The following is a 27,921-nucleotide window of genomic DNA, read 5'->3' as shown; positions in this document are numbered from 1 at the left end:
TTCAATAACGCTTTTTATCAAGTCTGGTGAACAAATGAAGTGCAATATACCTGCATGTGTAGAACATTTTAACATTACACGACAGCATACTGCGTCATCGAACAACACCTATAACAATAGTAATAACTAAAATACGGATTATATACTGTATTTCATAGGTAACTGCATTCATATCTATTCAAATAATCTGTGCATGACCATTTCTTGTACAATAAAAAAGATTTGCTTACCTGTCTATTAAAACACATTCTGTCGAGTCTAAATTGGTCGCGAAGCGCTCTCAATTTATTCTTGTTTTATTCCTACGTTTGTCCAGAAGCCTGCTTGCCTCATTTGGCCTACGTTTACGTTTTTTAGGATTGAGATTGTTGCTGTCACGGTCAATCGTGCCCTTGTCAATCGTGACAAGGGCTGTCACGATTATGAAATTGACTTGACGATTAATTGTCTATATGGATTTGGATAATTCGTAGGTTGGCGATTATGACGATTAATTGTCTGTTTTAGAGGCTTTGACTATTTAATTCTCATATCATTTTTGATTCAGCTATTGAAACGACCATATTGTTCTGAATATACAAGACTATGTTCTTTTTCTTGGAAATACATACGAAAAAATTGGGTCATCATACTATCTAAGGTTTAGGCTTTTACTGTCAATAATACAACCCCAAATACTTGTAAATTAAGTAATTGATCAGGGTGAATTGAAGCCACCATTAAAATGATCGTTGAAATGTTCTACTATTTTTTCTCACTTGCAAGACTACAATAAAAGTTTACTCGTAATGTTAATGAAATTTTGGTAGACTAGTTTTCACGCTGAGTTTAGCTTAAATAATATTAAATTGTACTGCAGGTAATGTATATGTTTTATTTGTGTTTGGGTCATTTAAGTATTCCATCTTGACTATCACTAATAGCTGCCACTCCTAGTGTCTTCTATAGAGATGTGCAATAATTGCGATGATCTGAAACTCATCGCGATGAGGTCAAACAATCGCGATGAGACGATTATTTAATAATCGTGACAGCCCTAGCTAGAAGGGATACAGCTACAGCCGGAAGTGACGCAAAATCTCGCCAATAAATGACATTAGCTAACACCTACACCTACCCCAACCCTAAACCTAACCTTACAATAAAAAAAATATATATTAATCAACTGTTTTCAGCGTGACAAAAATTATGCGGTATTGAAGTGTGCATGCCCAGTGGAGGTAGCTGTATCCCTTTTCTAGTGAAAACCCGTCCCAGATGCTGTATAACCGACTACTGCTGTAGTTTCTACAACCGGAAAATGAGGATGCGGATATTAAGTCACTGATATGCGACAATTACAAAGGAGAAGCGATGAGCCATTATTTAAAATAGGAATTTCTCTGGATATGCACAATCTTGGGAACATTTGGGATAGTGTAAGTAGCCAACTGCATGGAATATATCACGCTGTGCAAGAGGTTTCTGGATATTTCATAAAATAATTACATATTCTGCCTTTAAACCAACTCGTTTTGGGAACAGTCTACCACTCATTTTTCTTATATAGTAATTATTGTGGTAGTTATACATATTACCATATTTTAAATGCGTTTAAATAATATTATATTAACTATATATAACAAATTAGGGATGTAACTATCAAAATCTCACTGTGCGATAATACCTCGGTATAAAGTCCGCGGTACGATATTTATTGCGTTATTTACAAAGGCAAATGATGACTAAAAAATAAAAATAGAAAAGAAATAAATATGTAAATAAAAATGTGTATTTGTTTAAATAATCAATTATTTCTTTATTTCTTTTTCCTGTTACAAATATACCTTAGCCATTAAAGTCCTGTTAATTTAACCTAAAAATGTCTCATAACATCTTCATATTCTCAGTAGTGCTGGCATGCAGTGTGTTACATGATACTAAAGCTACAGGATGAACAAAGAAACGAGAAAAGAGTGAAGAGAGGAGAGGGAGAGAGAGAGAGAGAGAGAGAGAGAGAGAGAACGAGAACGAGAGAGAGAGAGAGAGAGAGAGAGAGAGAGAGAGAGAGAGAGAGAGAGAGAGAGAGAGAGAGAGAGAGAGAGAGCGAGAGAGAGAGAGAGAGAGAGAGAGAGAGAGAGAGAGAGAGAGAGAGAGAAAGAGGGCGAGAGAGAGAGAGAGAGAGAGAGAGAGAGAGAGAGAGAGAGAGAGAGAGAGAGAGAGAGAGAGAGAGAGAGAGAGAGAGAGAGAGAGAGAGAGAGAGAGAGAGAGAGAGAGAGAGAGAGAGAGAGAGCGAGAGAGAGAGAGAGAGAGAGAGAGAGAGAGCGAGAGAGCGAGAGAGAGCGAGAGAGAGAGAGCGAGAGAGAGCGAGAGAGAGAGAGTGTGATACAGTGGTCGCGTGCACACAATTCCATGTAACAATACTAAGCAACTTGTCAAAGTATGTTCTGTGCATCCCAGCCACGAGTGCACATTCTGAGAGAACAGTGACAGTCGGCGTTTGAAGGAGAGACGTGAACTGAAATGGTTGTCAGTAAGAATTGCTTGCATGGATGTTTTTTTTCTTTAAATCATTTTGCAATGTAGCCAATAATATTCGTCCATTCATATTTTTAGCGTATAATGTTGAAAGACACTTTTTAATAAAGTGTTTTGTTGTAGGGGGACAGAGTACATTTCATTCTTTCAGCAGTCAGTTAAAGGCTATTCAAGAAAGGAGAGGGCTCAATTTTTATTTTATTTAGCCTACTTGTTTTGCTCAATTTTATTTGAAGTTATATTGTATTATGTTGAAAAGCAAGACAAAATATAAAAAGCATTTTGACCATTCAGTTAGTTTATGCAATAGTGAAAAAATTGGCTAAATAAATGGAAGAAATACGAAAGGCAATGTCCGGCCTTCAGCCAAGTGTTTCATTTTTATTCAGCTTTGGACAAGAATTTTCTATATAACACTGAAAACCTAAAAAAATTATTGCACATAACCACTACGTTTTATTATTTTGCACAAAAACTACCTGAAGCTGGTTTCTGAAACATAGATTTCAATTTTTGACTCAGTCAATATTGAAGATAACGAGGTTATATTTTTACAGAATGATCTTTGCATCAAGTAGAAGAAAACAGTACATATCAAAACAATCTGGGTTTTCACAGACAGGGTCACAACGTGTAAGTCCTAACGCACTATAAGATGCTTTGGATAGATATGGTTTGTTCTAACTGAAAGGAAACATCTCAGACCTTGCAGTTCCACTACAATGTGTTTTTCTTTACATCTCACTCAAAAATAGCCTATTTTTTCCGGCTTTGAAATAAACACTTTTCCACTCTTCTTTTATCACTGCACCATGTTGTACTGAACCAGCATCAGCATCAGGAGAGATAAAACCACGTCATCCTTGCACATCACCGGTTTGGTCTCAGGTCCTGCAACATGTGGACCTGCAGCTTGTTAGTGCTCAGCCGAGCCAAACGGTTCAACTCGGCTAACAAGCGCTTTCTAACGGCGAGGTCACAGGCTCAGTCAAAAGGGCCAGGGATGGGGCCCCGACCTCCTGGTGAGGGCTGACGCCGAGCCGATAGAGGGCCAGGAGCAAATTACTATCGCTACTGGACCAGACCAGCACTGGAAACTAATAACCCAGCTCCCAACGGACAGAACAACACGATGCAATGGGCAGTGGTGTAAAGTATTGGAGTAAATGTACTTAGTTACTTTACTTAAGTATCTTTTTGGCTACTTTGTAGTTGTACTGAGTATTAAAGATATTAGCAACTTTTACTCTCTACTTAACTACATTTTTGAACAAGTATATGTACTCTTTACTCCACTACATTTGTAATGACTAATGCAATTACACATTACATTTTGCATGACACCTATCTTATAATTAATATCGCCATTTACAGGGCAATGAAGGTACTACAATCTTGTGGATTTTGCCCTAACTTACAAAAACTTGTCAACATGGCTTCTTTATGTGAATATGAGTGCAGTATCAGGTAGATGTCAATCGCTGGCGATTTATACACGGTTAGCCCTTACCCGCTATTTCAACAGTAATATATTGGCAACACTGTTGCCAGCTAGTTACTGTAGGTCACACATCTATAGCTCTTATTTTAAAAATTAACTCTTGCTAAATGTGCTCTAAACATGTTTTCTCAAAATTTGACCATATGGTGGGACTATTGCCATGAAGTGATGTACACCAGTAAAAAGAATGTATAGTATTTCAATTTTCAAAAGTTCAAAAGACAAAATATTAACCTATAGAATGAGTCGGACACAGAGAAATGAACAATCCACATATGAATCTCAACAATGGTGACAATCAACTGAACAGCTTCATGCTGCAATGCATGCTGGGTACATAGTACAAAACTCATTCATGATTGTTTGTCATCATTGATGAGGTTTGTATGTCAAGTGTCTAACTGTGTCTCAATTGCAAAGAAAGATTTTCTGACAGAGATCTTTCCATTATAACATGTAATCACTTTACCAAACATATCTTAATAAATCTTAAATGCTATATTATTATTATTTAATGATTGAATTCTTTCAGATGTATCTTCAGTTACTAAGCAAACATAAAGTTGCGGTAAAAGTGTATATTTTAAAGCTACAAGAAAGTCAAAGAGTCCAACCAAAGCAAACACTGATCGCCATAATGGTGACTTAAAACATAGCTAATTGAACCACTATGAACTAGAGTTAAATCTCAATAAGATCTTACACAGATGACAGATATAAAGTGAAAGTGGTGTCTGTAATATGTGAAGATGTTATTGATGTTTGTGTTTAATTCTCCTCTGGTGAAATCTTGACAGATTTATTGTGTTCATCTGTTATTTAGACTTGTTCATCTAAGACTGTGTGACTTAAGTGCGTTAATAGATTCTTTAATAATGTATCTTCAAACAGCCATTGCAGTAGTTTACTGTAAAACACCTACAGTAACTAGCTGGCAACAGTGTTGCCAATATATTACTGTAGAAATGGCAGGTAAGGGCTAACCGTGTATGTGAAATGAGGACATGACTGCAGCTGGCGATGAGGCCCAAACCAGCATGTCCAGTGCAAAAAGGCTTTGACTTTTTAATTCTACTTAACATTATTTTATTTATCTGTTATATTGAAGAGACCCTTTTGAAGGAGTTTGGTTTACTTATGAGCACTTGAGCTTAAATGAGACTTAGGGTGTTTGTAATGATGTAGGTTATGGTGTCGACCATGATTTGTTGCAATTTTGAGGTGTTCAGTCTTATTATGATTTAAGAAAATAAATGCGATTGCTCTCCTCACAAATCAACTGTTTTTCACTGACGTGTCTCTTAAGTGTTGAGGACTAGTGCTTCTTTGAGCCTACATTCAGTATGAGTAAAATACTCAAGTACTGTTAAAATCAGATACTCGGAGACTTTTACTGAAGTCGTTTTGGAATTGGTGACTTGTAACTTGTAATGGAGTAATTTTCACTGCAAGGTATCTGTACTTTTACTTAAGTATGGTTTTCAGGTACTCTTTACACCTCTGGCAATGGGCGGAGACTATAATAAGCGTGTTTCGCTCAGACCTGGCAATGATTATGGGATGGCAACATTTCCAGCTCCCCCACATTACAGTATGGCCTAAATAATGTCCAAAAAGGCAATCAAACGGGAGAAACAATAACAGCTCACTGTTCACTTTACTGAAAGCCAAACAAAATAGCCAATCATTAAACAAATCATTCCCCAAAAAATGAAAATGGTATTTTTTTCTTGGTTGCACACAATGGTAAGCTCCAAAAAAGATCATAAACAACAAATATTGTTTATACTCGTGTGACATATTATAATGTTTTACTATACGTATACTAAGTTGAAGTATAACTTTTTTTTTTTTTTAAGTCTGACGAGAGCAAAGTGTTTGAACAGGAAGAAATTAAAGGCAGAATAGGTGATCCTGTCCAGAATTTTTTTTTGTCACGCTGGTTGGAAATCTCTTTACATCCTGATAGCAATCAAGAAGTTTAGCGGTCAAATAATATTTTTATAATTATATATCGTCTGTGAAAGGCATAGGACCAAAAAACGTTTCGTTTGTAATTCGTTACGTGGATTTACGAAATACATTCATGTGTTTGGAGGAGACGTGGCTTTGGATGGTGAATCGCATAGATGGTGGAATTATAATTTCAGCGCTAGCAGGCTAAAGTTAGCACCTTTACAAATCAACCGCTCAACATTTAATGTCCGTTTTTCACTTTGCTGCACCTTTCAAATCATATATCAATACATTCATATAAATCCTTGTATTAATGATATTTGGTCACGGGACAAAATGATTAAAGTGGGGATGTAACGATGAGCCGGTTGAAAATCTATTATAATATGTGACGATTCAAGCGGTTGAGATGTTATTTGAATCGCAATACATATTTTGAACAGCAGGGGCCGCTGTGCTTACTGCAAACTTGGAAAACGTGGATATGCTGATATTTCTTAAATATAAAAAATATAAAAAATACATACATTCTTAGTTTGTTTACATTAAAGAGACTTTTGTATTATTCATTTTTTTTATTTAATTTGGAGGGTTTTTTTTAATTGCAGTTTAGTTTTGTTATTTGACAAAAAATACATTTTTATTTTACAAAAAAATGTGCAGCATTTTAGAAATAATAAAAGGGCAGTTGTTCATTTCTAAATTGTCTAAACTCATTTTGTAAAAGTAATCCGTGAATAAATCTGATCGTGAGCCGAGTGGATCATTACATCCCTAGATGTAAGAATTTTCATTTTTGGGTGAATTAAGTGAATTTGTGTTTTTTCTTTATCATTGACAGAAACAATCATCACCAGCCATCTGAAAACTGAAAAGATTGCTCCAAAATTCTTCTACTGGGTTTTGCATGTAAAGTAACAACACACAGGTTTGAAGTGACACATGGGCTGTTAAATAATGGGGTTTTTTTCAGCTTTGGGTGAATTATTCTTTTAGATGTATAGAGAATGAAGGATACCTTCATCAAAGTCGACATCGTCTTCAGTGTGCTGGGGAAAAGGGAAGCAGTTTGTGATCTCCAGACGGTCCTCCACCACCAACCCGAGCAGAACACCCTGAACCACCTCACTGCCCTGACCCTCCTCCTGATAATGCTTAATGATCTTCAACACCACCTGCACACACACAAACACATCATCAACCTGTGGACTGAAACATTACCCAACCAACATCTCAGGGTGACAAAACAAGTGCAATAATGACGACATTTACTTCACACCTAAACTGATTTTATAAAGGCCGGTTACGATAGCAGTTTTTATGACCAAAAGTAAGTCACATACACTCTATTAACATACAGTATGTCCAAATTATTATGGTGTAATTGTCAATAGTGGTCGACGGATGTGAGTTCTTAAATGGCCAACAATGATTGTTTGTTTGTGTTGAGGGACCAAAACAATGCCAATATCATACATAATGCTCCAAAAAAAAGATGTACACAAAAATTCTGTTACACAAAAATAACGTATTTAGAACATCAAAAATCCAATCTTTTTCGACTTTTAAAATAAAAAATGCTTAAGAAAATTGTAATTGTAATGCTATCAAGAATTAAAAATTTAAAACAACATTTATTTATGAAATGTAGTGGTGTAAAAAGTACGATATGCTTTATAATGTAAGAAATACTAGAATTTATTAATTATAGGAAAGTGTGCCAAAGGATTAATAAAGTAATCCCAAAAACATTAATAAATTAATCGAAGAACTAATCATTAGATTGTTCGACTAATCGAAAAACTAATCGTTAGATTAGTCGAAACTATAGTTAGTTGCAAGCCCTAATATTGTTTCAATGCGAAAAAATTTATCCGTTTCTGGTTTTAACCTTATTTGTTTTTCACACATTCAGCTGTATATGTGGTTTTCAACCATTAAAAACATTTATCATTCTACAATTTGTACATGAGCCACAATGAGATCCCCAATGTCTAAAATTTTACCATACAGAGCCCAGTGTTTTCCCTAGGTTTACGGCTTTGGGGGAGGGCTGCGGTCTCTATATTTTTTTTGCGGCGGAGGTCCGGACAATACATTTTAAAATAAATAGTGTTAAATCAATCAATCTAATGTTTTATCAGGCCATTTACTTTATATTCTGATAGCCACAGTCTGTATGAAACAGAAGGTCTGGCAACTGAGAAAATGTGTTGTAGGCTCTGGTGCTGAAGCGAAGTCCCAGTGGTCTATTTTAATATTTTAAAAAACTACTGACAACAAACTGTAACAACTGAAATAAATACATCATGAGCAGGAGTACTTACAAAGTTACTAACAGCCTTTCCATGCCATTCATACTAGAACTGATTCTAAATATTCTTTCCAATTAAAACATGATTCACAATGAAATGCTCTTAACATGCTGATTATTTATGCTATTAATATCATAAATGCTATATGTAGATACAAGACGTTATGTTTTATAATCTGTCACAAACCTATATAGCAAACAGTAAACTGACTGACAGCTAAAAATACTTTATTACTGCTGCATTATTGTTTACTTATAGAGGCGGGACGCCCCCCTAAGGTAATGGTAGGAGAAACACTGGAGCCTTATAAATATGGAAACCAAAGACAAGGTTGTTAAGAACAGAATCTAAAAGGATATTATGTTTTCTTTTCTTTGATACTTAAGATAAAAGCATGCAAACTTTGGAAAAAGAACACAAAACGTCTTTTTTCTCATTTTTGAACTGTTACCATTGGCATGTAATGCAACAAAAATTGTTAAAATTAACAGATTCTACTAATAGATTTACCAATGTTTGTATTAAAATAAAATAACGATACTGCCATATTTTTAAGACTTTTTTTACCAACTGCAACGTGGTTCCAAATTTTTGGTGAAAACCGCCATATTAAACCGCATTCTCAAATAGTGGATTATTTCTCAAATTCTGTCAGCAAAAAAATAATTTTTAAACATTTTCCAAATTTGGTTGACGCAACTACATACGTGTAAATAACTTTGTAGCAAGAATAAAGCTGTTCGACCGTGAACTTTGAGGGGACAAAAACAATCACTTCGGATTTAAATGTCCAGAAAAGGAAGCATACTCATGAATTAAAAAGTGGAAGTATGTGCCTTTAAAAAAAACAAGTCCGACTCAGAGCTAAATGGAAGATTGCTTTTACATCTTAACATGGCACTCTGTGACCATTCACAGCAGTGAAAGAAAGAGAAAGACCCGAGGTTAATAGAAGAACAAATACACTCTCTGTCTAATTACACACCAGCTCTTTAAATATCAATCCACTCGTTTTCCTACTACAATACACTCAGGGCTCTAGACTTCGACTAAATGGTCGCATTTTGCGACTTTTTTTCCTGCCAGTGCGACAAGTTTTTCTTAATGGTCGCACCGGTGCGACTGCCAAACTGATCAATATATATTTTTTGCGTATTATAAATTTAATGCGCAGAAATGGTCTATTGCGCAAGCGGCGCATTCAGGCACTCATTTTCGTCTCCCCTCCTTCAACCATTCACTTATCTATCAGTGCCCCCCTAAATACTATTTATTTGAAAGTCGCTATTGATAGAAGCCAAACGTGTATCAATGCAGCTTTCATGAAGAATAATCACTAAAAGCCTTCAGGTCTCGCGGGTTGTTTGAGATGGTGCGCCCAGAGAGTCGGAGCACAAAATACTAAACAGAGTTCTCTTTCATGCCTTCTTACTCTGAAACGGACATATGAACACAAAATAACGTCAAAATTCTCATATTAACAAGAAACCTTGTAAAGGTATTCAGTTTCATGACCAAACAGTTGGGAAACAAAACACACGTGTGGTCCAGTATATTGCGCGAGCTCTTAAAGGGGCAGCAGCATAATAAAGATCTCTGTTTATAATGTTCTTCAATCAAAGGACGGGCCCAAACACTCTCACTGATATTAAAGGGGTCAAATGACACGGCTAAAACGAATATTATCATTTGTTTTAGATATAATTCAATGTGTATACACTATTTAAGGTTAAAAAATGCTGTATTTTCCACATAGTGTGCATGTTTGTATCTCCTCTTTGCCCCGCCTCTCTGAAACGTGTGGATTTTTTACAAAGCTCTGAAAAGCGAGGTGTGCTATGATTGGCCAGTTCACCAGTGCGTAGTGATTGGTCGAATACTGTAAGCGTTGACGGAAACGTTACGCCTCTTACCATATTTGGAACATCAGGTTCCAAAGCAATTGTACTGACAGGCGATAAAATGTCATCGGTACTTCCTCATATCAATTCGAGCCTGAATCTGATACGGAAAATTAAGATGATCAAGCCGATACATCAACTTTGCCAGCGCGACTTGATCAGGATGTAAAGGATTGGTAAGGTTTTATTAAAAAAATATGTTAAATAGTTAAAAACTATAGCTAACTGTTTTACCTTTTATATACGAGGTTATAAAGACCATAAACAAACAACCATATACACCATACAGAGTTTGTTTGAGATAGAAACAAGCATTCGTTTTTAGTCGTCTCATCTTTTGGCAGGTCAAAAAAAAAAAAAAGAGTCTTTCTTTTCGCAACGAAACACACAGCATCTCCGCGACATGACTGCGACAGTGACGATACAATGAGATTTACAGGTACGCCCACCTTACTTGCGTTTACATTTGGGCAGTCTTAGTCAGTCATGTTACGAAGTGACGTCATTACACGAGGCGTTTCAGGCAGGTCTGGGTGAGCATTCGCCTTTAGATAGAATGCATCTTTTGTTCCGACACTTTCATTTTTGCAATTTTACGTGTGTCATACATGCATGGGCAACTTATAACCAGGGCCACACGGATTTCCGCGGAATGGATTTTAGCTCCTGTCATAGTTGTATTTCACTTTATGCGGCGCAAAGCGATGACAACATGATATCATTTGGCTCGTTTGAGATTCTGCGCAGAACCGATCACCGGTGATCAGCGCGAGATGCATGCCGGTAAGAAATGTGTCCGAGTTACGTCCGCCTTGCTCTGATGTCATGCTGACGTGTGTCAAAAAACTCTCGCGACGGCCAGGCGGCTGTATCGGATTCTTCAGTCGGGCGCAGTTGCTCTCCACCGACTGCGCTGATGAAAAGCACGAAGGGAAACAACTTGCTGACGACACAGCTTAAATGCTCATTGGGCGAGAATGTCAGCTGATATCTTTTTCTTAAGTGTTCCATTAATAAGTCCATTAACTGAAGTAGGTTTTGAGATATATATGTGGAAAAAACACACCTATGTGAAATATATAGTCCTCATAACCACCTTGATGTAAAAGCAGTTGCAATTCAATTGCATAGATTTCATCTGCGATAAAAAGCGCATTTTTATTAAAGTATAACAAAAACATTACAAAACAAGATGGTATACAGTTTACATTCAAAATCAGACGAGAAAAAATAATAAAAGATAATACAAACCAAACAACAAAGACAAAAAAGAAAGAAAAAAAATCAAAATGTTCAATCCATCCATATCAATAAACTCAAAACAAGAAATAGTATTTATATAATCGAATAAGTCTAACAAAATTCCAGCTTTTTATTATTTGCTTTTGACAGCATTTTTAAATATTGTCCCAAATAATTCGTAAATACTACAAACAATTAAAAAAAATCTTAGAAAAAATCTTAGCTAACAAAAGTAAGTTGTTAATATTAAAAAAAGTTTGACCTCCTTTTTCACAGTTTCCATATTACAGTTTTTATAAACGACATGTTAAATTCACAACATTTTACTCATTTAACTACAATTATTGCACTTTGTCCAGCAATTAAAGGAAAATATGCTCTGAAAAATAGGGTCTGTGTTTTCTGGAAATGAGTTACAGAATTTACACAATATAGGAACTCCCCAGAAGGATTTTGAATTGTATTTTTTGGGGGGATAAACTGGAAACTTGAAATAGGAGGTTCTAAGTTTAAGCATCCGTTTGTCAAAGAACATATCAAAATTCTTTCGTACAGCCTTGACATGGTTGAGAGTTTGTCTAATATAAGTTTATGAACATTTCTCACTTTTAAACTCAGTTGGCCCAAGAAAAATGCGACAAAAACGTGAACGTGATCTATTCCATTACTGACGTTTCCAGTCGACTCGACAGCGCGATTTGGGAAGTGTCCATCTTGCCTGCTCTGTTTTCACTCCTCCCCTTACTGCAGCCTCTACTCTCGTCTTCTTTTCAGGCGAGGCAAGCTGCATCTCAAACAAGCCTAATGTTAGCTGGTTTTTAAGAAGTTCACAATTTATAGTAGTTTATATATTTTTATTTATATGTGATAATGAAAACACCTAGGTAAAATCGTATACTATAAAGGGATGTTTTAATGTAGCCTAATTAGGGCATGTGCTTTATTTTATTTGTTTCGTTTTATTACTTGTTTAAGTCCTATTTGTTGTCATTTTTACTTTATTGTATTTTATGTAGGTGTAAACTTTTATTCAACAACATTATTCCATGAAATAAATAAGCCAATCCATCAAAACAAATGCTACATGCACACATATAATTATATTACATTACACTGTACAGCATCTTAACATGATGTGTTGCTTGTTTCTTACACCATGTAGGCTACATACCTCCACATGCCTTTTAGAAAGTCTGAAATGACTTTGAAAGTCAGAAGGACTGTACAAAATGACCACTTCTTCAACAAAATAACGAATTCTAGGGACGTTCCTAGCAAAAAGACAAACATTTGTTATTAGGGCCACTGTGCCTTAAAAGCAACTTTTAATAATTTTAATAATAGATAAAAAGATTGTCCTCATCTCCATGTAAAAATAGGGGTATTTCCAGTGCATCTGCTTCGTCCGTGATAAAAAACGCGAACGCAATGTCTTCCATTCCTCACATTTACAGGAACACAAAAAAGCCAGATTCAGGGAGTGTCCGACTTACAAGCTGTTTTTGACTCCTCCCCTTACTGCAGCCGCCTACTCTCGTCTTCATTTCAGGCGAGCAAAGGCGCATCTCAAACGAGCCTAAGGTATCACGAGAGTGTTTGATCTCGCAGTGACATGATGTCGCACTCGATCGGTCTGCACTGCACACGGCTCGCACGCGTGCCCACTTGAGTCTAAAGGCTGTATTGATTGCCGTTAAGGTTTTTTATTGAAACGAACAATTTGGTTATTTGAAATGAGTCAAATAAAATTCACAGTGGAAGAGTTAAGAAAACACGAGGCTAAATTGTTTCCTCTTTGATGCTGATTGCAAAGTTGAACACTTGAGATTATAAATGATTGAAAACAATTCTGGTGTTTGCATTTATATTTAAAAATTACTTGTTTTCTTGTGTTTCTATCAGACTATTTTGTAATTAACTTTATTAAAATTTTAAACATATATTTCTGTATCCTTTTTGTGATGTACTATAAAAGAGACATGGCTCTTTTTTTATTGAAAACTGGTTATAGATTTCCAAATCTGAGACAAATCAAGAAGCAGCTTTTGTTGTAAAAAGCAGAATGATTTCCATCCGGTTCTATTAACAGTTGTTGAACATATATTGCTGACACATACAAAGCACTAAAATCCATCCAGAGCGATTCCCATGACGCTATTGAATCTGCAGCACCACAGAGAATGAAAGTCTAAATTGAATGCGATAAGAGATAAAGATACGGGTGCAGCGAAAGAATACAATGACAATACAACACTATTCACTGCACTGACCACAAATCAGAAGAAAGACAAAGCACACACCATTCAATCGGATTCACATAGAAGGAATACTGATAGTACAATATCATGACATACAAAACTTTTATAGCGGTTTCTTTCCAGCCGAAGTCTGATTGGCAACGGGTTTGTTTTAACAAATAAAACAAACAAAAGTCCCGGTACTTCGGGTCCAAGTCGGTACCTAAAAATAAAAAAGTTAGCGGTACCTCATTTTAATAAGACTCTTGTTAGTGCCGACGTACCGGGTTAACCGGGTACTGATGCTCTGTCTGACAGGTTGTCAGTAGGGATGGGCAATATGGCCCTAAAACTCTATCACGATATGTTCTGGTATTTGTTGCGATAACGATACAAATGTCGATATGACCATTACACCATCCACCGCTTTTTGCTATAATTGATAGTAGCTGCATGTAGTGTAGAGTAGGGATGGGTATCATTAAGATTTTATTGGTATTACTACTCTTATCGATACTGCTTATCGGTCCGGTACTTTAACGGTATTCTTATCGGTACTTTTTGATATAAAAACCTTTTTGATTTGATCATTGAACCAGAAATCATCACATTCCTAACTACATCCATCCCACCCCATCCATATCCTAAAGCCAACAAATCTTTCATCATGTTCATAAAATGTGAGCTACAGCCCAAATTACTCCCAATTCTCCGGACACGCGTAACATGGCGAGCTGAAATGACCTGACAAAGGTGCTGCGGGCTCCCAGCATTCCAGCCGTAAAGATATATGAACCATTTCACAACGGCGTGTTCAATTAATTATGAATGGATTCGCAGTAAACAGTAAGTTACAGCGATGCCCTTTGTCTCTCTTAAAAAGCGCACATACAGAAACACAGCGGCACCTCATTCCAACACCAGCTTATTGTTGCTTCATTGAGGGTTTGAAACAGGCTTTAAGGTCAGAATGAAACAAGCAGGTAAAGTCAATACCGGCCTATCTGACTCCTGCCAATCTGTTCATTTCGAGCCGAGGCGGCGCGCTCAAGGAATGGTGAAAAAGCCTGTTCACCTAAATCATTCAGGAAGTAAGTCACACACCTGCTTCCTCGAATGAATTGAACAGCGTTCGGTCGGGTGACAGTCATAACATTAAGCCGCTGGCTAAAACTACACAGAAAGATGGCAGAGGTGTGAGAAATAAGTGTCAGTAATTGCTCGAGCGGTCATAACATTTAAAAGAACAGGAAATTTCCTGCCATTTCTGAATAATCGGCATTTGAAAGCAAGCATTTAAAGGTCCAGTGTGTAATTTTCTGGAAGATATATTGACAGAAATGCAATATAATACACATAACTATGTGTTCAGAGGTAGAAAGACCTTACATAATGAAGTGTTTTTATTACCTTAGAATGAGCTATTTCTATCTACATGATCCACAGGTCCTCTTACATGGAATCCACCATGTTGTTTCTACAGTGGCCCTAAAGGGACAAACTACTCTACAGAGCATTTCGTAAATGTCATCCCATTCAGCAAAGAAGCGGAAATGTGACGACAACTAGCCGAAGAGAGGAGAGGGAAGAGGGAGAGGGAAGGGATGGAGCGAGATGTTGGTTGCAGTTTGCAACTTCACCACTCAATGCCGCTAAATTTGATACACTGGACCTTTAACACACAATTTTAAAAAGCGTGTTAAACTAATGCAATTGTTCATTGATGTGCATTGCTGTGTAGGCGTTTTTGTCTCTTTTTCAACAATGCAGTATATTCAATCCTGAGGGTCACAAATAATACATCTATACATATTTATATAAAAGCATCGTCTTTCAAAAGAGCAACCCTGTGAGTTTAAATTCAACATAAAACAGCATTTATGAGCCATTGTGGTGTCTGAAAAAGAAATCAGGCTAAGGGCAGAATTAGGGGTGGGTGGTACGGCATTATAACCAAAACCATTAAATCATGAAAAGAGTAGGAGTAAGTTCACAGGCTTAATGATATATTGACAATACAACTAGATATTTTTCCCAGCAATCCACCAAGAAATGATAATAAACCCCATAATTATTATCCATCTAATTAAATACTTTCCACAGTATACTTTTTATTTGGAACTTTGTGGACGCAATCTAAGTTACAACTATGCATAACAAAAGAATGATGAGTCTGCCCATCAGCGCAAAACCAAGGAGAGATTTGATTTTAGATTTAAAGGGAAAGTTTGCCCAAAAATTCTAATTCTGTCATAATTTACTCATCCTCATTCCAAACCCATATGACTTTCTTTCATCTGCAGAACACAAAATAAGATATTTTGAAGAATGTTGGTAACCAAACAACACTGACCCCCATTGACTTCCACTGTATGAACACAAAACCACTGAGATATTTCTTAAAATATCTTCTTTTGTGTCACACAGAAGAAATCAGTCATATTCAGGTTTTGAACCACATGAAGGTGAATAAAGTACCAGCACAGCGTGATGATGTCACGAACATGCTAATTACCACGTAACGCCACCTTGCACCATAGTGACGGGTTATAATAGATTAGACGGATTTTTTACGAGCAAAAGTCTAGCACAACCTCTGCTCCCCACCCCGTTCTCTCACTCCACCACCCCGGATGACAATAACAGAATGCAGAACGAGTGAGCGAGCGGCACGCGTTACAGCAGCGACGTTTCGACTGTAGCTCACAGAGACTACATGGCACCATCAAAGCAGCTCAACACAGTCTCACCACTCCATCTAATGATACCCCATGAACTCAGGAGGATTGCACGCTTGCCAGTTCTATTTTTGAGAGGCGCTTGAGTTTTGCGATGACTAGCAGTCTCTCCACAGTGTATTGCGAAGGTTTGCGGGCACGCTTTCTTTCAAACTTGTCTCGGCAGACACATGATGCAATGAGCACGCCCAAGGCAATCACGTAAAAGCCTTAACGTGTTCCCCGTGGGTTACGCCACCGTCAACGTCTGTCCCTGTCAGTTATGGAGAAAAAGACATGCATTCTTGGCGTGATAAACATCGTTCCGGAGTACAGAGGCCTACGATTTATCTTCATAAAGATGATGATGAAATAGGATTTCTAACACTGGCGCTCGACTAGCCCTCAAAACAAACACCTTTTGACAACATTGTAATAGTACAGAATAGCGTGCCACGCATACAAATGAGCGGGAACGTCGACGACAAGTTTGACACCCTGTGCGAAACCAAAGCTGGATCTAATCAAAAGAACTGTTTATTGTTTGGAATTTAAAAAACTTGAATAGACAAAAAGCACATTAACAAATCTGTGTTTAAATTTCGACTTTAACAAAGTAACCAGTTAAGTAGCAGTTAACGTTTCGAACAGAGATGGCGATAGAGAGGCAAAACTTACAGACTGCAGCTTTGAAAGACCATTCACTCAAAAACTGTCATGACAATTCACTGCATTATTTATATTCACTAATAAACATTATTTATGTTTTTCACACATCACCATGATCAGTCATGCGAAATGCAGGAACCAAAAGGCCAACGTTGTAGTCTGACTGGAAGAATATTCTTCAATCTTCTTTTTCAGTTATTTTTATATACTTTTAAAACTTGGCTGTATAAATCACTGACCGCCACTTTCACTATATGAACAAAGTGCAGCTTGAATATTTCACCCAAACGAAAAAATGACGGGATATTAAGGGTGAATGAACAACGCCAAGCGGTTCGTTTTTGGGTGAATGGATCCTTTAACTCTGACTGAAGATAAAAGCTAATTAAAAAGAGAAAGAATCTGTCCTATCAAGGTCAATTCGTGTCTATAATGCAGTAACTGCTGGTACATAATGACAGGAGAAACGTTTTTTCCAGAAACAACTTCGCCCTCTTTTGGCAGTGAGATATAATGCACTGCATTTACCAACTTCAGCCACACAAAAGCTTTAAACTCTTCAGCTTTTCTAAGCACCATGACCCAACACCAGAACACCAACATACATTATTGGGATGGTAACTGGGTGGTTTAGTCTAAATGTCATTCAACAGCAGCTTTAACTAATGGAAATCACTGCTCTGTCTGTATACAGAAACACAGGAAAATGCAACCACTGGAAAACACTTTATGACAATGACAAATGAGGCCATCACAGTTAAAAGCTACACGTATAACAAACCAGTCAGTACAACTTAAAAACCTAAGACGTCTTCAAGAGGTACTCCACTCAAAAATGAAATTTCTGTCATTATTTACTCACCCTCAAGTTGTTCCAAACCTGTATACATTTCTTTGTGCTGACGAACACAAAAAAAAGATATTTGGAAAAATGTTAGCAACTGACATTTCTAGGACATTGTTGATTACCATAGTTAGAGTTTTTTGTCGTTCTGTTGAACACAAAATGAGATACTTTGAAGAATATAGGAAAGCAAACAATTCTAGGGCACCCCCGACTACCATTTTATTGTCCTACTATGGTAGGCAATGATGTCCTAGAAACGTCCGTTGCATTCTTCCAAATATTTGTCTTTGCGTTGAACAGAACAAATCAATTTCTACAGGTTTGGAACAACTTGAGGGCGAGTAATTCATTGCAGAATTTTCATTTTTTGTGTGGAGTATCCCTTTAAAGCTGCACAACTTTTTCCCAGCTAAGAAATCGATACTATTTGAACAAATAGTATCATTTAAAATAATATTTCTGTTTCCTTTTCCCACCATTTTAAACACTAAAGCATATGTATGAATATTAGGGGTGACTATAACATCTTGACCAGGGGCCTGTTTCAATAAGGAGGTTCAACCAACACCGAGTTAAAATGTGAACTCTGAGTTGATTTACTCAGAGAATCGCAACTCTGAGTTTTCGGTTTCAGAACAGGTGATTTCAATTAGTTCAATCCACTCTGAGTAAGTTCACTCTAGGTTACGCGCGTGCACCATTGATTTAAAAAGCCATCATCAATTGAGCGAAGATAGCAAGATTCACCATGGCAACAGCACCAAAAAAAGCAACATGGCGGCAGAAAGCGCATGAGAGTGAGGCACACTTTCCGCTCGATTTACTGATGTCCTGAAAATGACTTAAGTTTAAATTAATAAATTGATACCAATAAACAAATAAATTAATCATTAAATGAATGAAACAACAGAAATAATAAAAAAATCGTATGTTCTCACTCGCCATGAGTGCTCTAGTTACGCAAGTAAGACGTCATGGTGTATAGGACACCTGTAGGGCGTCAGACTCTCGTGCAAAGTTAGGCTGATCGCCGGTTCAAATCCTGCTCTGAACAGATTTCACTTGGAATGGCTGCATGTCAAATTTACTTGTTTATTACCTTTATCGCTTCATTTCTGCATGTATGTCTGTATTTATTCATTTCTTTATTCATGCACTTTATTTATGTGTAAGGATGGATGAGATATATTTTGATACATCTAATTCACTGTAAAGAAAAACGGTACAGTTTTAATAAAAATGCACAGGGAAATGACAAAATTCCACTCGGTGCTCTCCTGAAATCAAAGTACATTCCAATGAATTAATGCAGCCTCTTCATGAATCCTCTATAAAAGCACATATGACATACAGTATAAGTCACTGAGATGGTCTCTGTGTAATCAAAATGTGTGCCATGAATGACTGTATTAATGAATGAATGGATGAGTTACACCACTTGCGCTTTAAAAGGGGGAGGAGATCGAAATAAACTCTGGGTTTACCAAAGAAAACCTGCTCCCGACCAGGTTAGGTTCACAGAGTAAGTTACTATGGTTACTGACTCTGAGTATAAGATACCTCTCCTTTAGAAACGGGCTTGAGTTACCCCGCTTTCTCAGGTTTGACATACCTCACATTCTGAAACGGAAAACCCAGAGTTTCCCTCATTTCAGGGTTAATATACTCAGAGTTTTCACTAAACCTAACAGAGCTTCTACCACACTACAACCCATCACGCTCTCTAAGATCTCAAAACTCCAGACTTTTGATAACACCTAGAATAACTAAATCCACCAAAGGGGGTAGAGCTTTCTCATACGTAGCACCTAAACTCTGGAATAGCCTCCCCGATACTATTCGAGGGTCAGACACACTCTCCCAATTTAAATCTAGATTAAAGACACATCTTTTCAGCCAAGCATTCACTAATACATAGCTAATGAACAGCAGCTACGCTAATTATTCTCTTTCTGTTTCTGCCCTCGCCTCGGGATGCCCATCCCGAGGTAGGGAGAGATTCCGCCAGGCCCAGATGAACGTCATATGCCCATCCACAACTAGAGATTACGCCAGCTACATCTGAAAATCCCGTGCCATCCTCCTGCGAGAGCCTGCGGACTGACTGACCATCCAGCTCCATCCAAGGCAATTCCATCACCACCCAAGAAAAAGGCGACCATCTGGCCGGCCCAGCTCAGACAATTCCATCCCCACCGAGAGCAAAGACGGACTACCTGTCACATAAATGCTAAATTTACAATACTTGGTATTTAATGCTAAACTTACATCACACGACAGCAGTTTGAAGTTATGGCTGCACTCAGTGACTTTGATTGGAGGTAGCTGGGTGGGTGTTGTGGGAGTGGGGGGGCTTGTTGGTTGTGGTTCGGGGCGTTTCATTTGTTGGGACTGTGTGGATCTGGTCTGGTTGGTCTTGTTTTGTGGTCGATGTCGGACAACAGAGGAATAAAGTTAATTATGCCATTACTACTTTTCCCTGGTTGTTCCTCTGTTGTCTGTTGTTGATCGCGGAATGAGACCGGGTTGGACCTGCACGGTTTCGGCGGGTGGGGCTTCCTGGGTCGCGGCTCGTGGGCTCTCCCTGTTCTTCGTGGACGTTGCTCGGTGGCTTTGGTCGGGGTCACTGAGTGCAGCTATGACACGTCAGAGGAGATCTGGCCCTCCCGGCTGAGCCTGGTTTCTCCCGAGGTTTTTTTTTCTCCATTATTCAGCATTGGAGTTTGGGTTCCTCGCCACAGCAGAGCAGTGCAGTGTTGGCTTGCTCACCGGGAGACTGCATTTATTTATTTATTTATTTATTCATTTATTTATTAGATATTATTTATTATAATGATCGTGCTTGGTCTATAAACACCATGCACTGTGCTGTGTTTTACCTTTCTGTGTTTTTCTTATTTGCTCCTGTAAAGCTGCTTTGGAACAATGCACATTGTGAAAAGCGCTATATAAATAAAATTGAATTGAATTAAACCTCCTTTCTGAAACGGGCCCCTGATAGTCCAGACTAACAACAACAAAAATTGCCTAAACTAACAAGAAACTGCGCCTTTCACCACATTTGTACATGAACTAAAGTAGTAACATTGTATTTTAGAAGTACGTAAATAGCATAGTACATGAATTTCAGTACTATGTGCCATATGCTAAAACCTGTGGTTCATAAAACCATGGAAGAAAGAGACCATTGCTGTAAGTACCACTAACATATTTACAAAAACAATCTAACATATTCACTGTAACATTATTTATAAAGTATGCATAATGTGCATAAAATATTTCTGTAAAAAAAAACAATAATACAGGTATCCATGTTTTTGAGTGAGTGTACCCTGGTAATACTGGGGTATTCTTGGACGCTGGGTATAAACACACAATAAAAACACTTGATATTACCAACGTACTACTCTTCCAAACATTATAATATCATATAAACAGGTCAATAAAACTATGGAAAAGTGAAATAATGTAAAAGTCATGGTATTAAGTTAACATGGTTAATTGCTAGCTCTTAGCTCCCCCAGCAGCCTAGACTACAGGAAGAGTAAATAAATCTCTCTTAAAGCGGATTTATGTTTAATAATAATATTTAACGGAAGTGTTCACTCACCAGCCCCTCGAGCTGGATCAGTTTAACCGGTGAATCCAGTGAATTAGACGCAGAAGCGGCGGATTCTTTGCGGCCTGCCATTGTGAGCGGAAACACGTGAAGGTCTGCTTTTCCGGCAAGATCCGACCACTTCCGGTGCGAAGGATCGTTTCTCGTTTCAAAATAAAAGTCATTCGGTTTGTTCGACTTCAAACCGATCGGTGTGACACCAAAGCACTGCATGTGCATTACAGTATAGCTCTCGCGATACGTCGATGTATTTAAACTACTAAATGACGTGTTTGATTTTAAACGAATAGAGTAACTATGTTAACACGAAAAAGCAATGGCATCATACAATACATTAAACAACCAATGTTTTGAAAGCACCTGGAATAGACAGTGCTGAAGTTTAGCTTTTTTTTAACACAATTTATACATAAAACTGTATAGTGGCATTAAAATACTTTTAAGAGAGACCATTAAGCAGAGTTAAAAGAAACACTGCTGATACTCCTGCAGTTAAACCAACCAGTCTTTCCATGGAAATTACATACGTAATAGTCCAGTTATGATGTAAACTGATTTTGTATTGTTTGTAGATAATTCACAGGTATTCAATTTTACCGACTCAATCTGTGTGCATCTTTTACCTCAAAGTCTAACTAAAGAAAAGAACGTGTAGTCTAAACTGTGCATTATTTGAACTTAAAGGGCATCCCATGCGGTAATCACAGACCTTAAGTTATTAACGAGTTTCACTTTTAGGAAAGTTTTTAATCAAAATTGAATCATAACAAGTGCATAAAATTCCAATTGTACGAACGAGTTAAACAAACCTTTAATAATCGTAATTGCCATTAAAAGAGAGATACAAAACATTGAGCTATTGTTTCCACTTAGGTTTCCAAAAATAAACCTTTTCCTCTCAATTGTGACATTATTAAAAAGTTAAAATGTACACATCTAACTCTACTACAATGTAAAACGTACTGAAACAAAGATTATGAAGGAAAATAAAACAAAACTGAAAAACAATAAAAGACCAACAATAGACTGAATTATCCCAATGGTCTTGACATTGTAAAAGTCCAATATGTACTTGCATATAACTCCTTACTATATTTGGGAACAATGTTTTCATGATCTATTGGGCTTTTACCTTAAAAAACAAATTGGCCCCAAAAGGACAAAACAGATACAAAAAAACAAGCAACAGTAGCAAAACAAAACTGTTAAATACAACTACTAAAACAATAGAGTTTAACGCATCTATACAATATGGAACCGTGGTCCTGCCGTGGCGACGATGTCACTGTACGGCTCGACCTGGGTCAGGTCAATGGCCTGCTGTTTCTTGAGCACAAGGAAGCTGTAGAACTTTGCAGCAGCCTGTTTCTTGTTATTGTTTCTGCACAGATCGAGCAGGCTGATAGACTGGGCTCCGGTTTTAGCCACCACACGCTGTTAAAACAAAGAAAACATCAATCTAAGGCCATACAGGCGGAAATACTCTCATGCATTTAAAATGTCAACTTATGGGTTTTCTTAGAATGCTAAGGACACAAACCTGAAGTCCGTAAAGCATCTGCTGAGTTCTCTTGTTCCACCGTCTTTCCTCTTGGTCCTGGTCTCCTGATTGACCCTCTTCACCCTATTTAGAGGGAGGGAGTAGAAAATTTAATAAAATTACAGAATTTTGGGCATTTTGGCTCAGGCATGTCCTGTAACTGACAGGCCGTCTCACCTCCTCCTCGCTGTCATCCTTGTCTTTGCCCTTTTCGTCCAGCAGGTCCAGCTCAGGGACCAGTCTAGAGAGGTTGGTACAATCCTCTGGAGGAAGATCCACCTGAGGCATTTCCAACTGCTGGGAAAGAACTGACTGATCCATGGGAGGCAGTGTCTGTTCCAACACACTCATTTGCTGAAAATGAGAACAATAACACTCATTAAAGAGAGTTTAATTTGATAAAGCGATTCAACACCTGTCCTGAGAGAACTCAAATGAAACGTGACGTACAGGCAAAGCTGCGTCCTTCTCGAGAGTCTTGCGCTTCATTCCGCGCTGGCGAGATGGAGGAGGCATCATGGACTCATCCAGAGCAGTTCTGCTGCCCTCCATAGAAGAAGCCTGCAGCATACTGGGCTCCTCCATGATGGTCTGATCTGTATGAAACAAAATTCCCAAATTAACTTCAGTCCACATAGTTTCTGTGCTAGCAAAGTGTCCTAAAGGTCTTTTGATTAGCAATCATACAGGCTAGAAATTAAGCAGGAAACTGCATGCTGCCATCAAAGGACCATTTAAAAAAAGTGTCAAGTTATACTAATCGAATTTGATCAACTAATCAAGGAAAAGCTTACCAATCACATCACTCCTGTGTCCCAGTGCCTCCTCTCTTGGCACCTCTGGATTCTCCAGCTCCTTCAGGAAGTCCTCCAAGCTGTCGGCCTCTCCTCCCTTTCTCCTCTTCCTCAGATCATCAGGCACCAGTGGGGTCAAACAGCGTGTAAACATCTACAACAGACATTTCACATCACGTCAAGAAATCAAACATTCACTGCGTACGGTTAAGGCTGCAGTTTGGTTTGTCAGCTCATTAGGTTTTAGAATTCAGCAGTTAATCAAACCGTCACCTTCAAGAGCCGGCCGTTCCAGAGGGGCTGCGCAGGCAGTGAGAAGAGCTTCTCTACACCTCCCGTCTCCTTCCACATCATCAGCTTCTTCGTGGGAGGAGCCAAATCCAGTGTGGTAACGATGTCCGAGTAGTCGCTCAACTGGGCACGGATGGTCTTGCTGTCCAACTCTTTCAAGCTGTCGACGATGAGCTTCCTCTTTCGTTTAGCCTTGGTTTCTTTCACTAGTGACAGAAGAGTTAATGCTTTAATTTTACTGACTCATTTCACGATTCTGGAATAAACAGATGCAACTCTACATAAGGCATATCTTTACAAATTCAGTTCAATGTAAATGAGAATTTTTACCAGTAATATCAATGGGCTCAAGAGCGAAGGCTTCTTCTTCATTGGGAACCAGAGTGGTTTGTTCTGTCTGGTCCGTGGTGTTGGGAAGAGGCTCGGCTGGCCCAGAATCTGGACTGTCAGGACCGCCAACAGCTAAAACAATTCAAGCGCGTCAATTGTCAAGAAGGAAAGGTTCTAATTAGATCAGCGATATACACTCATCTAACATTTTTATTCAAAGCGAAGACACGCTCATGCTTAAATTCACTTACGAGAAAAGTTATCAAAGTCATCTTCATCATCACCGTGGTCTTGTGGCATCATCACGCTGTCAGGGATGGCAGGAGGATCATCGAATATGCCACCACCATCTTCATTGCTCAGAAGCTTATCCACTGAAATTAAACCACTGAATTTAGCATCATTCTATCATCACATTAACATTTTATCAGTCAAGTTCAGTAGAACCTACCCAGAATTCCACCATCACTACTGTCCAGGTTGTTTTCCCCAAAGTCATCATAGTCGAGGTTCGTTGATTTGTCTGGGAGATGGGCAGGACCAGGCTCAGGCTCCAAAAGCAGGTTGGAGGCAGAAGAACCGTGAATGATGTCCAAATCATTCTCCTCTCTCATCATCTCACGATCATCCATGCCAAAGTCACCTGGTAAGACGGTACCAGCATTACTTTATAGAGCAAACAGCACTCGCACCTGATAGCCTGAAGCAAAGTAGCTCTCATTTCATGAGTTTGTAAACAAAGCCTGTATTATTTTACCAAAGTCATTGTCGGCCATGAGGCTGATGTTCGCAACCTCCTCCCTCATGGTGATCTCCTCAACACGACTCTGGTTCAGAGTGAACTGCTGCGCCACATCGATATCGCTGTAATACACAAAATATTCCAGTTTAATAAATTATACACAAAATCACTAAGACTAAATATTATTTACTTGTCTTCGTATAACAGTTTTGCTAAGGTTCACATGGTAAACACTGGGTATTTCACTAGCAGATGCTGCTCCAGTGAAAAAATGATCAGTATAGATAGCTTGCATACAGTCTTTGGTGTTTTTTTTAAACAAACACAACATAAACAGAAAACACAACATCAGGTCCTTACTCAAGATCAGGAAGCGGCTGGTCAAAATCGTGGAACTCCTCTGGCAAGGTGATGGCATTATAAGCAGCCTCACGATTGTCCTCTGGCAGATCCACAACACCTAAAAACACACAACGTGATCCATTTAATACTAGACAGTAAGAATCAGGCACCGCAAAGCCAATGCATAATGTGCATTTGTGAAACAGCTGGTAATATAATGCAACCGTTACCTGGGCGGAAAGCCATTTTGATCTTAATAAAGGCTTCATTACAATCAGCCAGAAGATATTTGGCTTTTCTGTGGTAGATCCTCACCACACCCAAGAGAAGATGGCCAGATGTACGAAGGGCCATTTTCACCTATTCAAGTGACAAAAACAAATGAACATTTGCCATAAAACAAAGCATTTAAAACAACAAACAGGCAGCAATAACGACGCACCTTTGGAGAAATGATGCTTTCCACACTGCTCTCCAAGTTGCATTCAAAGACATGAGCTTTGGTCAGCTTCTTGTCCCAGTGGGCCGCCAGCCAGATTTTAGCCAGCGGCCCACGTTTGCTGAGGACGAAGTGGGCGTAAAACATTGCCCCGGTGTGTGGTCAAAGCTCTGAGACCTTTCTACTACACCTAGAACGGGACAAAATGAAGACACATGAGCATTCATTCTAAAGACTTCAGAGACTAGGGCTGTCTCTCAATATCTATGCATTTGAACGTGCCTAAAAATGTTGCCTAGGTAGGCAGCTCACGAGAATTTGAGACACCTCATACATGTTGATATGATCTCTGCAGAACAGACATCACACGTGATCTAACCCCATCAACTAACATATGCATTGCATATAAACATAGAAGTCATAATTTACATATAAAAAACACACAGCTTTAGCTGTGCCTTGCATGCACTGCACGCCTACTTTTCGTGTTTATAAGATGTATTACTAACAGCATTGCGCGCCTTTACAGCCACACCAAAACAAAAAGACTAAATCTATAACACAATTAAGGCCCATTAAAACACACACACTACTCATCTAAAACGTATAACTTAAAACAAGCACGTAAATTAAAGACAAAATGCATAAACTGCATTTAATTTTCAAATAAGCGTTTGGCTAAGAACCGTAACGTAACGTTAGTTGACTAGCATGCCGCGTCATGTAACGTTAGCTTTAAAATCGCTATTTAATACAGCAATTATGCACCACACAATACGATCTATTTTACATCGACCATCGCAAATGTGCAAATCGCCAAAAAAATTCAATTAAAAACGTTAAAATATTTACACACTCCACGTATTTTTTTTCTTGATAGCAATAGCATTAGCATTAGCCAACTGTTGATTAGCAACGGCCCTCGAAGAGCGCGAGCATCAAATTAAATTCTCCTGCAAAAATATCGCAGCTCACTAACACGTCTAACCACAAAAACACACGTTTTCCAAAACATACCATTCAATGAATCGTATCCGTATGAAACTCGGCTGCTTTATTTTCTCCCCTCCTGCGGAGAGAAGTTAGCAGCCCTTGCCTCATTGAATCTGACAAAGATGGCGGGCGCTCTCGGCGGGATGTTTACAGTCAAAATTCGGCGCTGGGCGGGGCTTGCACGGTGAATGACAGGAAGCGGCTGCCGAAGAACCCAATGATGGCGCTGTGCTGTTGGCAGAGGGCGATGTTGTGTTACTAAAGTAACGGGTGTGACGGCGAGGTTGCGTTCACAATCTTTTTTTTTTATTTCGATGTATTTTTCATAGAATATTTTTATAAAACCAGCTTGTTTAACATCCACACTACCTAGTCGCTCATCATGAAAGCAATTTCTAGAGAGAGAGTGAGAGAGAGAGAGATGGAAATGTAGATATTGGATGCATGGATTAATTGATGGATGGAGAGAGAGAGAGAGAGAGAGAAGGAAGGATGAGTAGATGGACAGTTGGATGTACGGACATATGGAGATATGGACGGATGCATACTACTGAAATAGAGTCAGGAATAACACGAATAATTGATTTTGTTCCGTGTGTGCAGTTTGCTGCAGGCCTTCATTACCTTCTATTGTCAGAGGAATTGACTCAGTTACTGAAGGCAGGTCATTAAAGTCCCGAGTCTCTTTCATGGTGTTAAGTTGATTTAAACTGGTAGAGGTGATTAAGGGCGTTCACGGTGCAGACCTGCGGCTATACTTGGCCATTGATCTACTGAGCCTTCGATAGCAGGACTAATTGAATTCAGATCTTGCTGTGGCAGGATGGAATTTTACAGGAAATCGGTTCAGTGTCAGAACAGAAATGACTAGCAATGGGAATGTAATGTTTTACTATATACTGGAAATGTAACACAGCGTGTTAGTCATA

The 27,921-nt window shown here is 38.3% G+C and overlaps 2 protein-coding genes across 2 annotated transcripts in view; both read right to left on the bottom strand.

Moving 5' to 3' along the window:
* eif3ha (eukaryotic translation initiation factor 3, subunit H, a) overlaps nucleotides 1-21,644 on the bottom strand; it is a 65,281-nt gene extending 43,637 nt beyond the window's left edge. The window contains exons 1-2 of the mRNA XM_057340062.1: nucleotides 21,513-21,644; nucleotides 6,993-7,149 (exon numbers count right to left, since the gene is read on the bottom strand). Coding sequence (XP_057196045.1) covers nucleotides 6,993-7,149; nucleotides 21,513-21,593 — 238 coding nt within the window. The 5' untranslated portion in view covers nucleotides 21,594-21,644. The remainder of the gene's footprint in view (nucleotides 1-6,992; nucleotides 7,150-21,512) is intronic.
* Nucleotides 21,645-22,238: 594 nt separating this feature from the next.
* rad21a (RAD21 cohesin complex component a) lies at nucleotides 22,239-27,135 on the bottom strand. The gene is made up of 14 exons (XM_057340016.1): nucleotides 27,017-27,135; nucleotides 26,003-26,189; nucleotides 25,791-25,920; nucleotides 25,579-25,678; nucleotides 25,234-25,340; nucleotides 24,928-25,119; nucleotides 24,728-24,850; nucleotides 24,477-24,608; nucleotides 24,129-24,352; nucleotides 23,856-24,009; nucleotides 23,512-23,657; nucleotides 23,239-23,415; nucleotides 23,062-23,145; nucleotides 22,239-22,955 (listed from the first exon to the last, which is right to left on the bottom strand). Exons 2-14 carry the CDS (start codon nucleotides 26,144-26,146, stop codon nucleotides 22,764-22,766), a joined length of 1,905 nt encoding a protein of 634 aa, XP_057195999.1. The 5' UTR covers nucleotides 26,147-26,189; nucleotides 27,017-27,135; the 3' UTR covers nucleotides 22,239-22,763.
* Between the last annotated feature and the right edge of the window lie 786 nt (nucleotides 27,136-27,921).

The sequence above is a fragment of the Triplophysa rosa genome, linkage group LG8 (genome assembly GCF_024868665.1).
Source record: "Triplophysa rosa linkage group LG8, Trosa_1v2, whole genome shotgun sequence".
In the NCBI taxonomy this organism is placed as follows: Eukaryota; Metazoa; Chordata; class Actinopteri; order Cypriniformes; family Nemacheilidae; genus Triplophysa; species Triplophysa rosa.
This window is presented reverse-complemented; position numbering and strand designations above follow the sequence as displayed.